Source organism: Oryx dammah, unplaced genomic scaffold (assembly GCF_014754425.2).
Source record: "Oryx dammah isolate SB20612 unplaced genomic scaffold, SCBI_Odam_1.1 HiC_scaffold_6, whole genome shotgun sequence".
In the NCBI taxonomy this organism is placed as follows: domain Eukaryota; kingdom Metazoa; phylum Chordata; class Mammalia; order Artiodactyla; family Bovidae; genus Oryx; species Oryx dammah.
Window position 1 is genome coordinate 34,980,816 of NW_024070190.1, and position 15,233 is coordinate 34,996,048.

The following is a 15,233-nucleotide window of genomic DNA, read 5'->3' on the forward strand; positions in this document are numbered from 1 at the left end:
GCTTCTTATGCTTTCACACAAAAGAATCTTTTCTTTCTACAGATTCACTTATCTTTGGGAGGAAGTTTATTCTGATGATTGATAGATGTCAAATTGTTTTGAAGTAGGAAAGCTAGAAAGTGAATGCAAGTGTATAATTACATTTCCTAGAAAAGTAATTGGCATTGATACTGTCAAAAGTTTGGGTTTACAAATGGACAGAAGGTAAGATAAACTGATGTTCTTTTCAAGACCTTTTTTAAAAAAATAGACTTTATGTTCTAGAGCGGTTTTAGGCCCACAGCAAAACTGAGCTAAAAGTACAGAAGTTTCCCATGCGTCTCCTGCTCCCACATATGCACCTAAAGACCTCTTTACAAATTTATCACTAAAAAATCTGCACAAGGACTTTAAATGACTTGACTCTTATTTCTAGGAACTAAGAATAAAGTTTTGACTCTATGTTCCTAAAGTTTGTTTTCTATACTGCTTCTCATTATTGATTTGGAAATCTTTACATAAGTTCAACTAAAAATATAGTCATCAATTTGATCTATGCATATCATTCTTAATATAATTATATATTTTGTTATTAAGATGGGTGGAGTCAGCGGTTGTTAAAAATAGGGCCTTAGCATTCATGTACCATGCTGGAATTTTCATTGTCGTGGACATTGCTCTAGTGTTTCAGAATGAAGAATCAACACTGAGGAGCAGGCAGGCTCTGGAAAATTTATTCAGATAAACTGATCTCATAAATAACTGCTTTTATATTTTTATGTAATTAAAATTTTTATTTTATTTTTTATGGAGGTGTAGTTGATAATGACTGTTTGTATAAACCACAACTCTAATCTGTTAGTTAGAAGTTATAATTATTAACCTCACCAGTGATTGTTCAGATTCTTTATTTTTGCTACTTGCATTTCCTGTCTCTTGGCCTCAGGATTCCAAATAAGTTATATTAAATTAATCAAGGTGATGTAGGGGTGACATAGGAGCAAAATTATCCTTTAAAATTTTTACTAGGGGTGGTAGAACCTGGGGAACTTTATGCCTCTATTATTTGTATAAAAAGTAACAAGAAAATGGAAAGAACACAGATATTGGAGCCAGATCTAAGTTGAATCTTAGTGCCACGGTGTATGGTAAGGCTTGGGCAGGTTACTTATCTCTTCTGGCCTTTGATGCCTATAAAATGGGGGATAACACAGTAATGTATGTGAAGCTCAGTGTATGGTCGACTTTCGTAGAGATTTTAGTATGAACTTTATGTAGCATGTTTACGATGGGTTTCCTTCTAAAAGTGACTAATGTCGTTCATTTTTGTCAGTTCTTTTACATTCAACTTTAAGAGGAAGATATTTTTCATCTGTGTCCATATCTGGCTGTACTGTCTCTGTGGCCACTTGTATACTGACAGTACTCTTTACTTCAGAGATTGTTTCACAAGCAGGATGCATATTTTTCTGTTTAGGTTCCAGCACCAGAACAAGTTGAAAAGGGAGGTGTCAGTAATATAATGGAAGCCAAACTCGTTGTTTTCCTGACCTCAGTTTTTATTAAGGTAACTTAGAATTGAATTTTGAGGGCAAATTAATATTAAGGTGCAGAGTAATAGAATGTTAGAACTCAAGGAACTTTAGATCTAGCATTAACTTCTGTTAAGATAAGAGGACTGAAGCTTGAATGTTTTTATTTTGACAACATTTATCTAAGACAGTAATTACTGTATCTAATACAATAATGGCACTTTGGGTTTCCACTTAGGATAACTTTCTGTAACATCAGATAATTCTGATTGCGTCAATTTAGTGCAGAAGTCAGTATGATTGGAGACTGGAAACTTCAGTGAAAAGGGAGAGCAGAAAGTAAAATTTATTTCTTTGTACTGTTTTGGTATGGCATCACTGCTCTGGTGGCATACAAACCATTATATTGCCACGAACTTCTAAAAATTCAGGAAGCAGTGTTTGTGGAAATTATTGCCTCTCAGGAAATGTAGATATAGCCTTAGAGTAATTTAATAATTTATTTCCTCCTTGTAGGAACATGTGTTATACATAGGAACATGTAGTATAAACATCAGTTGTCACAGTATGTAAACATTTTATTTAATAAATTTAGTAAAGCTTAAATAACAAAAGTCAGGATTTTTTTCATTTTAATTGTGTTCTTTTCTGTTTAAAACAGGCTGGTTGTAAATCCTCTGATATTGGTATCATTGCGCCATACAGGCAGCAGTTAAAGGTCATCAATGATTTATTGGCACATTCTTCTGTTGGGATGGTCGAAGTTAATACAGTTGATAGGTACCAAGGAAGAGACAAAAGTATCATTGTAGTATCTTTTGTTAGAAGCAATGAAGATGGAACTGTGAGTTAACTGTATTTTCTGCTTTGCTTTCTGATTTTTATTTTCTATTTGTTTGGGATATTATTTACCTCTCTTCTTTAAAATTATGTTAGAAAACCACATAGCATAAAATTTGCCATCATAACTGTTTTAAGTGTACAATTCACAGGTATGAAGTATATTCACAGTGTGTGCAGCTGACCTCAAGAACTTTTTCATTTTGCAAAACAAATTCTATATCCATGAATAACCACTCCTTTATTCCCTCTCTCTTCATTTCCTGTCAACCACTTTCTGTCTCTGTGAATTTGACAGAACGTTATGAATTCATGAATTTTCCACATAAGTGGAATCATACAGTATTTGTCCTTTTGTAAGTGGCTTATTTCACTGGTCATAATGTCTCAAGGTTCATCCATATTGTAGCATGTAACAGAATTTTCTTTTAAAGGCTGATTATTATTCCATTGCTTGTATATACCACATTTTGTTTTATCAATTCATCCATTAGTGGACATTTGGGTTGCTTCCAACCTTTTGGTTATTATGTTTGGAGCATTTTAAACATATAAACTTTCCTAGCTTACTTTCAAATTTGTAGATAATTCCAGGCTGGTTTTTTTTTTTTTGCGTTTTTATCTCTCCTTGACTAATTTTTCTTGACTATGTGATATCTGCATATAGTTTTTAAAATACACAGAGTAAAAAGTCTCCCTTCTTCCCTGTTACTCTTCTACTCAGTTCTTATCCTCACATTTGGTTTTTTGGATTGTTTGTTTTTGCTAACCTTCTAGAATTTCTTTAAGCATATGTAAGCACATGAATTAGTATTTATGTTTCCCTCCTTTGTGCACAAAAGGTAATATATACACTATTCTGGACTTTGCCTTTTCCACTGAATAATATAGCTTGGAGATCTTTACATGTCATTACACAGAAAGAGATTTCATTCTTCTCTTAAAGGTGCAAAGTTTTCCACTGTATATATGGATCATGGTATATTTAACCACTCCTTTGAGTCTTCTATGATTTTTTATTACATTTAAAAACAATACTACAATAAGTGGAGACAACTTCAGTTCTTTATGATATGTATTTAGTGTTTGAAAATTCTATTTGTTTTTATTTTTTTGCTGCACTGTAGGGCATGTGGGATCTTAGTTCCCTGACCAGGGATTGAACCTGCACCCCCTACATTGGAATTGCAGAGTCTTAACCACTGGATTGCCAAGGAAGTCCCTAAAATTTATTTTTTAATATGTTTAAAGTTTTAAAATACATTTTCATTATACATATTTAATCATTTAAAATTATGGCAAAGATACCATTGTTGTTGTTTAGTAGCTAAGTCGTGTCTAACTCTTTTTCGACCCTCTGGACTATAGCCCACCAGGCTCTTCTGTCCATGGGATTTCCCAGACAAGAATACCAGAGTAGGTTGCCATTTCCTTCTCCAGGGGATCTTCCCAACCTAGAGATCAAACCCATATCTCCTGCACTGGAAGGCAGATTCTTTACCATTGAGCCACTAGGGAAGCCCCATGGATATCACACCCACAATAAAATACTTGAGGTTGGCATCATGGGCAAGTTTTTTTCCGCAACTGTCTGCACTTTGAATGTGTTGATGAACCTTTTTTGGAATATGTTTTTGAAAGTAGGAAGATGGCTCAATAAAAACTGTTCTTTTTCAGAAAAACCTCAAATAAGAAAACTCAAAGAATGAAAATTATCTTTCTTTCAGCTTGGTGAACTGTTGAAAGATTGGCGACGTCTTAATGTTGCTATAACCAGAGCCAAACATAAGCTGATTCTCCTGGGATGTGTGCCCTCACTAAGCCGTTATCCTCCTTTGGGGAAGCTACTTAATCATCTAAACTCAGAAAAATTAATATCCTTTTTGTTTTGTATACGGTCACGTTTGATTGTGCTATGTGAGTACTTCATGTATTTGTATCAATTAAAACTCTGTGTTGTGTTTTCCATGGGCATATTTCAAAAGACCTGATTCTACAAAGGAGAGAGAAAACAATTCACAGGAACTAGTTTTAAGCAAAACGTGAAATAATGAAGGTGATGGAGAAGAATAGTTTGTGAAATGAGAAAGAGGAAACAAAGGGACTTGATTTCTCGCCCCAGAAACAAGAGTGCATGTTTCCTAGAACACATCGAGGAAAACTGGTATCCCGTCAGGTTCCTCTCACCTCGATAACCTTAAAAAATATACATCTGGGACAAAGTATTATGTTTAAAAATGGAGATTATTTCTTGTCATGTCGTAGATAATTTTAAAAAATAGATCATCTCTTTAAAAAATTATATGAAGGTCTCACGCTAAGACAGGTAAATCATATTGCTTAAGTACATTATTTTCCATAGAATGTCACACAAATACAAGCTTTCTAGTAGCCTTGTTAAGATTACAGAATGTTAAATAATAATGTCACATGTTTTAATGTAGTTCCACATTGTGTTAAATATATCTTCCTTAATTTATTTTATATCATTGATCTTCCATCAGGAGAACATGAAAGCCTTTGTCATCTATTGGGTGATTTTCAAAGAAACTAAAGCACTGTTTTCCTTGCTTTTTTCATACCATGATGATCTCCTCTAACTATTGCCTATTATTTATCATTTGGATATGCTATAAAATCAGTGACTGGTTACACTGTGTTGATAACTTTTATCCCACGGGTAAGAAATGATGTAAATATATATACTCATTCAGAGTTCCAGTTTTGGGTTTTATTTATTTTTTTGGTATAACCTTGTTAAACATAACCATAGAACATTTAACATATAATTTATTTTTTCAGTACAGGTATACCCAAAACTAAAAAGTCTAAATTTATAGGTATTATAAATGTGTCTCTGTAAGACGTAGAGTTTGATACACTTCTAGCTTTTAAAGATGGGTTAACTTTTCAATCTGAGGTTTAAACTTTTAAGTTTAAATTTTCAAGATTAATTTGATCTTGTAGATTTTTATCTTGTTTTGTTTATTTGAAAGACTAGGTAAAATGGATTTGTTTTTGTCATTTAAGCACAATCTTGTGATAATGAAAAGTATGATTCTTTTGTATTTTGAGGTCCCTGATCCAAAGGCCATTTTGCTGTTTTTTTCCTGACTTTTGCTTTCTGGTATCAGAGATGTTTTAAAAAACTTTATACTTAGTGTTTTAAATTATTACTTATAAATTTATTATTTCTAATTAATTTCCCTTACTTTCCTAGTTAGTTCCCTTTCCTCTCCCACTTTTTATTTTCAGTTTTTAGTGTTTTAGAGTAGATTTTGATATTAAAGAAAATAATTCTTACTATTCTTTTGGGAAAAAATTTTGCTGAATTGATGACAAATAAAAAAGGTGTATCCCTATTTTCACCTATTCATGTTCATATGCCCCTTTGTTTGGGGGCATTACTCAATTTTCCTTTTTTGCATGAAGGTGTTTTATAAAACAATTATCTCAAGGTGCTTGGTTATTTATATGGTGACCAGTTTTAACATTAGTGTATCCAACTTTGGGGGAGGATCTCTCATTTCTCTCAAAGTTTTTTTTTTTTTTTAATGAAAAGTACATTAAAAACTGTTGCCTCTACCACACATTTTTTAAAAAATTATAACTTGATGTTTTTATTAAATAAATTTTTTTTTACTCTAAGATCTCACTGTGTCATTGATTAATACTAAATAAAAATAAAGTTCAGGGTTGTCCACCATTTTTTCCAGTATTGAGAAGTGAAATATTGACAATGTTCTAAAGCTGAAACCAAGGAGTACTGACATGCATAGGATGGATCATGGAGAGACTATGGATTCGACAGGAAAAATAAGGAAGTTGCAGAGATAAGGCTTAAATATTGGTTGGTTATCATTAGTTTATATAATAGGAAGGAATCTAAGATAATTTCAGTTCCTGGAATAAGAAAATTCTTTGGCTTCACTAATGGTTGCTTTACAGATTTGTATGGCCTGCACAGCAAAGCCCAATGGAAGAAGAACCTAGGGAGGAGTTCCATGTTTCTTTGTCATTTGGGAATCTGTATTGATTACAAGATTCTAGCTAGACACTTATTTCAAAGAAGTAGGACTTATCTTTTATACATAAGATGCTGTGAGTTGGAGGCATTGAGTGAGCTGGAAGTTAAACCCAGACTGGGCCCTCAAATTGTTAATAATGCAGTTTATGACATCCATGCCAAGGACTAAGGCGGCAATGGCTACCAGTCACTAATGTTATTGGACACTCACTTGTGCAGGTCCAGATCAAGAGCACCATTAACCTAGACAGGGTCTTCCTTATGGTGGAAAGCCAGGTTGTGAGGAAAGGGTAGCCATTTCTGTGTCCCTATTCCTGAATCAGCTCAGAGTTCCTGTCTCCTGAGTTCTCTTGCTGCTTCCTCTGGTTCTTTTCTTTTCTTCCTCATCTGTCACTTTCTAAAGACTGGTCTTTCCCAGAGCTCTGTGTTTGGTCTGGTCCTGTTCTCCCTCCTTGGACAGTCATTGGCTTCAACCATCACCTTTGTGGCTGTTTACCAAATCTGTATACTCAGAACAGACTAATATTCTAGTTTAAAATTGTTCAGTGTAATAAGGTTTAAACATACACCCTAATTCCAAATTCTGTTCAATACAAGGTGACTAGAGTATCTGGCAAATGTGTATTTTGGAGCTTAACATCTCCCTCAAAGAAATATTTCTTAGCTTTAAATAAAGTGAGTCTATTACTGAAAAAGATTTGTTTACTACTTGTTACACTGGGGGGAAAGCAATCTAGGAGATAAAACTTTTCCTTTGTTCTCATGGTTTTATAAAATAAATACATAATCTTAATTTTACTTGCTTATCTAAATGCACTTAGAATACAAATCCTTCCTTTTGTACTCATCATTTGGAGAGGAGAAAAATGAACAATTCAGTCATTTCAGTGTTTAACAGCAAGATAATGGAAGGGGTTAGACTTTTGAGTTTTAGACTCCTTGAAACACTGTAAAAACCACAGGGACTTCTTTTGTCCAGTGGTTAAGACTCTATACTTCCAGTGCAGGGCATGAGGGTTAAATCCCTGGTTGGGGCACTAAGATCCCACATCCCTTGGGATATGGCCAAAAAGTTAAAAAACAATCCACAGATGTATTTTGAGATAATAAAAATAGAGGCTACTTTTGTATTAGTTCAGCTTCTGGTTGTGTCAATAGTACTGTGACTTTGGGCAAGTTATTTAATCTTTCTGAGGTTAGTTTTATCTGTAAAACAAGTAAGTAATTCCTTTCTCATAGGGTGGTTTTGAAAATCAAATGAGGCTTTGGCCTAGGAACCAACAGCCAAAGAAATGAAACTTGACATTATCTTTAATCACTAAAATTCTGGGTGCAATAACAGGCCTAAATATTGAAAGGCAAAACTATAATTCTTTTAAAAAATATTTATTTGATTGCACAGGGTCTTAGTGGCAGCACCTTGGGATCTTTAGTTGTGGCATGCAGGATCTAATTCCCTGACCAGGGATTGAACCCAGACCTGCATTTGGGAGCTTGGAGTCTTAGTTGCTGGCCCACCAGGGAAGTTCTTGTAATTCTGAAAAGAAAAAATCTTCATAACTTTGGAATAAGGAGGGCTCTTTAAGATACTAAGGCATAAACTATAAATTCACTACAGGAAAATTAAGAATTTATATTTAGTCAAAGGTTGCCATAAGGAGAGAAAAAAAATTAGCCCAAAGATATTGGCAACACACAACTGATATCAAATTAGTATGTAGAACATTAAGTAACTTGCTCAAGTCAATAAAAAGCTAAGTCAATAGTAAAACAGGCACCATTTCTTTGTAAAAATGAAATTCCAAATAGTAAACGTAGGTGGAGTTCTCAATGTCATCAGTAATGAGAGAAATAAAAAATCTGCCATGCAATCTACCCACAAGACTGGCGAAAAAAATGAAGAAATCCTCACAGTTCTAGGCATTACAATGGACACAGCAATAGAAAAACAACACTGTTGATAGCAGTGTAAATTATGAGAAGTTTTGAAAACACTTGGGCATGAGCTGGTAAATTTAAAGAAAGGCATACTTGATTTTCAGTAAATCTATTTTTACATGGCCAAGAGACGCCCACATGTAGGAACCAGGATGTATATACAAACTGGAAACACCCCAACCTGGAAACTCATGGACATAGATAACGTTGAACACCAGAAACAAGTAATGTTCATAATGTTATTCCACTTGTGAAAAGTTTGTGAACAGGAAAAATAAACTACGTTGATTAGGGGCACATACTTATGTGGTAGTAACATGCAGAAAAGCAAGGAAACGACTTAAGAATTCAGCATCACATTTACTTATAGGGACATTGTGGCTAAAGGCTTCCCCCTACCCTCAAGATGACTCCTGTTGCTTGCTTGATCTGGTGCTCTTTATCTTTATGATTCTTTAAACGTATATGTATGCTTTATACATTTTTATCTATGTAGGACTGTTTCACAATAAAAAATTAAAAATCAAAAGGAGTCAAGAAGTATGAGAACTGTACGCTGGCCAATGTGATGAGATAAACATCTCTCCATTTCCACAAAACACCAGTCTATTTCTAACTCGGCCACCATCTTAACAATTGCTGATCTAACTAGGTAACAGCTAACTTTCCGCAAATTGATAACACTTAAAACCTAGCGTCATCTGTCCATGAGGGATTTTTCCTCTCTGAAATGAGAAAACTCAGGTTTTATCTCTGCACCTTTGATTATTGAGACTGTTCCTCCTTCCTTTTTACAAACCAGTGGACTTACTGGTTAAAATTTGGGCTAAATAGTTTTAGTAGATTTCTGCCTAGTGTTAATTGCTTCAGATTTTCTAAATTCTTTTGGTCCCCTACGAGTTACTGAAGCAGGGGCGCGGTCAAGTGTGTTAGATTAAACCCAGCTGGACCTTGCAGATGAAAACCTTTGCACGTGGCTTGCTCGCCTCCCCTTGGAAATGGAACCGTAGTGCTCCAGCGAAGCCCACAAATTAGAGATCAGAGTCTGCCTTCTGGCTCCACAACCCGAGGTCTCCCTCACGCTCCTTCTCCTTCCGGTCCGGCTGGACGCGGAGAGGCTCAGCGAGGGCGGCTTTCTCCGAGGCCGGCTGCAGGTCTAGAGTCCCCCGCCCGACGCGGGCGCCGCAGAACCGCCCGGGCGTCCTCCCGCCGCCGGGAGCGCTGTGGGCCGCAGCGGGCCTGGTTGCAGACGCCGTGGCGGCCGCCGCGCGCCTGAAGGGAGCTCCTGGCGGGGCCCAGGGAGTCCCCGCCCGACACTGTACAGCCACAGCCGCCATGGGTAAGGGGACGGTTCGCCTGGCCCTACGTGCTGGGCTGAGGCCGCGGCCAGGGGAGGCGGACCGGCGGTGTGGGCATCGAGGCCTGCGAGTCGAGACTGGGGTCCGAACCTGGGCTTGGGTCTGGGCGGGGGCAGCCGGGGACGCAGGGGCGCCCGGGGTCGCCATGGCAACGCGCGGCCGCCCCTCGTTCCCTCCCGCCTCCGCCCCCGTTCGGGGGCCTAATGGCCAAGGTTTCGCGGTCCTACGGCTTACAGGGAGCCAGCACAGGGCCGGCCGGGGTGCCGCTCCAGGGTCGGGGGAACAGTCGGGGACGGGCGATGACTTTTCAGGTTTGGGGGTGGCGGAGGGAAGCGTCTCATGTTTTGGCCTGGGTTCCGGACGCCGAGGGCGGGAGAGGGACAGCGATGCGGCGCAGGACCCCGGGTGAGCCCTCTGTGAGGGTGCTGGAGGTGTCCGGAGGCCTGGGGCAGTCTTGCAGTCTAGGAGGAAGGGAGGCAGGGAGGCTGGGAAGAGGTTCTAGGCCCAGGCAAAATGCTGGAACCCGCCATTGGCCGAGTGTGGGGGCCGCAACGCGCTCAGACGCACCCGCGAGCCCGGGCGGGGCGCGGCTCAGGTGTAAAGGCTCTTCGGGAGCTGCTGGCGCCCACCAGGACCTTCCTCCGAGCATTTAGTTACAAAGGCGCCCTTTGTCTTGATTGTCTCATCATACATTACATTTGGTGATGGGCACTGTTAAGAAAAATGAGAATTGCTGCAGAGTATGAAATATCGACTGGTTTCGTCTCCGAGAAAACAGGAGTCATACCACGATGCAGATTGGAAGAAATGATGTCTTGTGTGGAGATTCTCCAAAAGCTAGCTTGGCTATAGTATTTGTGACTGCATTTTTACGTTGCCTAGGATTCAGTGTCAGGCTTCACGCTTAGCTGTTTGTAATCAGAACTAGAATACTAGATCATTAGGAACCCTGGACTTTTTATCCAGTGAAGGAAAAAACTGACACTTGGTTTACTTGGACTAGTAAATTTCTCAGAAGACTATGAGACAGTATACGAAAGTGCTTTATTTATTTTTTGCACTTCATTTTGTCATCTGTGTTTGCTGAAAATATTTCTGCCAGCACAACAGTAATGAGAGTATGGGGAGCATCTGAATTTATAAGAAACTGAGGATAAAATTTGTGCGAAAGAAAATCTTTGGTGAATTGAAAATATCAGTAAAATCAATTTTTAAAAATGCATCCATTAACTTGGTATTTAACTGGATCAGCTGTGTGGAAGGTCAGGGAACTTTCACATGAAACTGGACCCTCTGGGAAAATAAAGGAGTCCCAGAATACAAAACTACAATTGCAGTGAAAAAAGCAAGGAGGGTTAAAATGAGTGAGAGTTGAATGGCTTCTCTTGTATCTCCCTGTTTTATTATTTACCTGTCATGTTTGTTGTGGGTGAAACTGGAATCTTAGAATTTTAACTGCTTTTTATTATTTTATCGCCAGTTTATTCAGAGTATATTTTTGCCTTTGAATTCATCCTTGACAGTTCCTGCTGTCCGCCTTTGTACCAGACCCGTACACATTACTCCACACTTAAACTCCACAGAAAAATTGTAAAATGAATACCTGAGAATAGCCAATTAGCAGGATTTTGAGAATAATTCATAAACTTTAACTGGAGTGAGCATTGTCCTATGGTATGCAGGAGAGACATAGAAAGAAAGTTAACGGGGTGCAGGTTAGTTAGGAAGACTTATCCACCAAGGAAAAGCAAACCACTGTTGGTTTGATAGAGGAAGAAAACGGTTTGGCTATTTTTTGATATCAGGTCTTGCAAGTGATGTTGGACTCCTTTCTTGTGCTTTCAGCTACAAAAGACCCCACAGCTGTAGAGAGAGCAAACTTGTTAAACATGGCTAAGCTCAGTATCAAAGGACTCATTGAATCTGCTCTAAGCTTTGGCCGCACTTTGGATTCTGATTATCCCCCCTTGCAGCAGTTCTTCGTTGTTATGGAACATTGTCTGAAACATGGTCTTAAAGGTACTGGAACATTTTTTAAAATCAACTTTGGAGCGGCCCCCCTCCCATCTTAAACATCCTTAAAAATGTAATTTTTTTTTTTTTTTTTGAGGCCATAATTACTGTCACTTTAAAAATACTGGGTGGGTTGGTTTTGGAGAAAATACCCTACTACTTTATGTTTCCTCATGGGTGGTCTTCAGAAAATCCTTAGTGTTTTGTAAAAAGCATATTTGATTTAAATTTTTTTCTCAGCATACTCTGCCCTTTTTTCCATTTTAGGACAACTATAGAGTTATTTCAGAGAAGGCAATGGCATCCCACTCCAGTACTCTTGCCTGGAAAATCCCATGGACGGAGGAGCCTGGAAGGCTGCAGTCCATGGGGTCCCTGAGGGTCGGACATGACTGAGCGACTTCACTTTCACTTTTCGCTTTCATGCACTGGAGAAGGAAATGGCAACCCACTCCAGTGTTCTTGCCTGGAAAATCCCAGGGATGGGGGAGCCTGGTGGGCTGCCGTCTATGGGGTCGCACAGAGTTGGACACGACTGAAGCGACTTAGCAGCAGCAGCATAGAGTTATTTAGAAAAATTTAAGCTTGATGATGCTGGTATAAACTATTATTACTAGTTTGTGCTCTCTTCAACAAATACATTAAAATACTTGATTGTTGAAATATAAACCTCCTTAGTGCGTGGAAAACATGTCTAGAAAAATTGTCCTCTGGATTGGGTTATTTTAGAAATGTGAGTACTCCCTGAAAATGATGATAATAGTGAATAATATTTCATAGCATATGTTTAATATTTCATAGCATATGCATAATATACATAATGTATAATATTTCATTATATATGCATACCGTGACTTAACTACTGTCCTCTTAATGTACACTTAGGTTATTTCCAGTTTTTTATTATTAAAATTGTGCTGTAAGGGCATATTTGGATTTATACATTTGTACACGTGTACAAATGCTATGGTTTCGTTAGGACTCCTTGGAGTAGAATTTCTGGGTCAAAGGATAGAGGCAACTTATGTCTATAAAGACTTCACTGATCAAACAACAGTGAATGTGTTTCTTTCCCCACATTTTTGCCAACTCTTCACATTCCCACTCTCTGAGTACTTCTTTTAAAACATAAGGAAGTCGACATTCTTATCTTAGGCCTTGAGTTTTAATCTGTGTTTTGAAAAACTTCCTTTCTATTAAAAAAAAATAGTGACGTAGATCTTTATTTTCCTCCAACTTGCTAAAATTGAATTTGCCAAATGATGGCCAAAGCAGTTACATTTTAAACTCTTTTCCGAATTTATTTTCCTTTACTTCACAAAATTTCATGAGGCATGTTCTAACAGTCAAATGCGTATTTTTATGAATCATTTTAAAGCGACTTTGTGCTGATTGATTTTTCTTCCCCAAAGAAAAATTACCGATCTTGTTGGGTGGAGCATATCATAGGAGTACTGAATTTACAGGAGATTTGGTCAGTATTAAGAAAGAAACATAGTGATTTCATGGTTTTATATTACCCAAATCTTAGAAACAAAAGGAAAAGTAAAGCTGCAATTTTTCTGTGTTTAAAATAACTATTTGTCCTTGGTTTATTTAATAAATTGGTAAAGATCAACCGACTAGGGCCACCAGTCTTATTGTGGTACTGTTAAAGAATGAGCCTAGTTGTTTTTTGCTTTAATTGCCTACTTGCATATTTCTGATGTGGAAGAATGGCCAAGATGCATATTTCCAATAAGGAAAATATCAGAATCCTGAGAAACAGGCTCCTGTTCAGTAGGGCTATATAGTGACAAGAGAGGAAAGGCTGTCTGAAAAATTGTATGTTACATTAGAAATGTTGAAACTAAATATTTAACAAGAAGTTACTACAGTTTTGCATGTTTAAGTTGTATGCATTTATTATATTTTCTTTTTAAAGTGAGAAAATCATTTCTAAGTTATAACAAAACTATCTGGGGCCCTTTGGAACTGGTGGAGAAGCTATACCCAGAAGCAGAGGAAATAGGAGCTAGTGTCCGGGATTTACCTGGTCTTAAGTAAGTAAGCCTATTACTTGTTCATCCCTAACCATAGACTGTTTACTGTATTTACTATTTCTTAAAAGTACCTCACACTCTAGTTTATTATATTCTCTCTGCCTTATGTAGCCTTCTTGCATTCTCTAATACAATTCTGTTTATTATTAATCAGTTCAAATTTTATTTCCTTTATGAAATTTTTCTTAGCCCCTTCAATAAGAATTAAGTGCTCTTTCTTTTATATTCTTATCACTGTATTCACTCCTGTGTTGTACCACTTACTTAAATTCTGCATTGCATTGCAGGAAATAGGGAAGTTCTTTTAAGACAGGGTGTATCAATTATGCAGTTCTGTTTCCTGAGTCTAAAGCTAGTTTGCAGTAGTAGGCCATCAGTACTATTTAGGTTAAATCCAGGACAGAGGCTCAGGAGATTTGAATTCACCAATAAGCCATTTATATACCATAAGACTTTGGCAAATTACTTCTCTTGTTGTGAAAATTGGGATCTGTAATGTCACCTGCCTGATTGACCAGATGAAGGTAGAGAGGGCCCTTAATATCTGTAGGTTCTGCATCTGTTGATTCGACCAACTTTGGATCAAAACTGTTTGAAAAAGAGATTTTCTAGAAAGTTCCAAAAAGCAAAACTTGAATTTGTCACATGCGGGCAATTCTTTACATAGTATTTACATTGTATTAAGTATTATAAATAATCTAGAGATGATTTAAAATGTATGGGAGAATGTGCATAGGTAATACACAAATACTATGCTATTTTATAAGAGGGACTTGAGTATCCATGGATTTTGGTATCTGAGGGGGTCCCAATACTGAGCAGAAACTGTATATGAAATGTCTTAAAAGCTGAATGTTCTAGCTAGTAACTCATGAATGTTGAAAAGTTTTTGCAGGTTTTTTGTTGTTAAGCCTGGGTTCTTATATTCTTCAGGGTATGATTAAGATATATGAGCTTCCTTTAATTTATCTTAATTCCTGTGAAAGAGATAACTTTTTTTAAAAAAGTGTTTACCATTTTTGTTAGATTATCAGTTTGCTTTCTCTTCAGTTCAGATCAGTTGCTCAGTTGTGTCTGACTCTTTGCAACCCCATGGACTGCAGCACACCAGGCCTCCCTGTCCATCACCAACTCCCAGAGCTTACTCAAACTTATGTCCGTTGATTCAGTGATACCATCCAACCATCTCATCCTGTCGTCCCCTTCTCCTCCTGCCTTCAGTCTTTCCTAGCATCCAGGTCTTTTCAAATGAGTCAGTTGTTTGCATCAGGTGGCCAAAGTATTGGAGTTTCAGCTTCAGCATCAGTCCGTCCAATGAATATTCAGGACTGAATTCGTTTAGGATGGACTGGTTGGACCTCCTTGCAGTCCAAGGGACTCTCAAGAGTCTTCTTCAACACCACAGTTCAAAACCATCAATTCTTTGGCGCTCAGCTTTCTTATAGTCCAACTCTCACATCCGTACATGACTACTGGAAAAACCATAGCCTTGACTAGACAGACC

At 37.5% G+C, this 15,233-nt stretch overlaps 2 protein-coding genes across 7 annotated transcripts in view; both read left to right on the top strand.

The window, feature by feature from the left end:
- Window positions 1-5,996, top strand: part of DNA2 (DNA replication helicase/nuclease 2) — a 40,434-nt gene extending 34,438 nt beyond the window's left edge. The window contains exons 18-21 of the mRNA XM_040242283.1: window positions 1,457-1,546; window positions 2,173-2,355; window positions 4,079-4,225; window positions 4,837-5,996. Of these exons, the coding sequence (XP_040098217.1) occupies window positions 1,457-1,546; window positions 2,173-2,355; window positions 4,079-4,225; window positions 4,837-4,905 (489 nt within the window). The 3' untranslated portion in view covers window positions 4,906-5,996. The remainder of the gene's footprint in view (window positions 1-1,456; window positions 1,547-2,172; window positions 2,356-4,078; window positions 4,226-4,836) is intronic.
- A 3,430-nt stretch (window positions 5,997-9,426) lies between these two features.
- Window positions 9,427-15,233, top strand: part of RUFY2 (RUN and FYVE domain containing 2) — a 43,640-nt gene continuing 37,833 nt past the window's right edge. The window contains exons 1-3 of one of the 6 annotated variants that reach the window (XM_040242245.1): window positions 9,427-9,655; window positions 11,520-11,693; window positions 13,612-13,729. In XM_040242245.1, the coding sequence (XP_040098179.1) occupies window positions 9,652-9,655; window positions 11,520-11,693; window positions 13,612-13,729 (296 nt within the window). In that variant the 5' untranslated portion in view covers window positions 9,427-9,651. Of the gene's footprint in view, window positions 9,656-9,926; window positions 10,080-11,519; window positions 11,694-13,611; window positions 13,730-15,233 lie in introns of those variants that run through there. The other 5 variants (XM_040242247.1, XM_040242246.1, XR_005721331.1 and 2 more) reach the window with 5 other exon arrangements.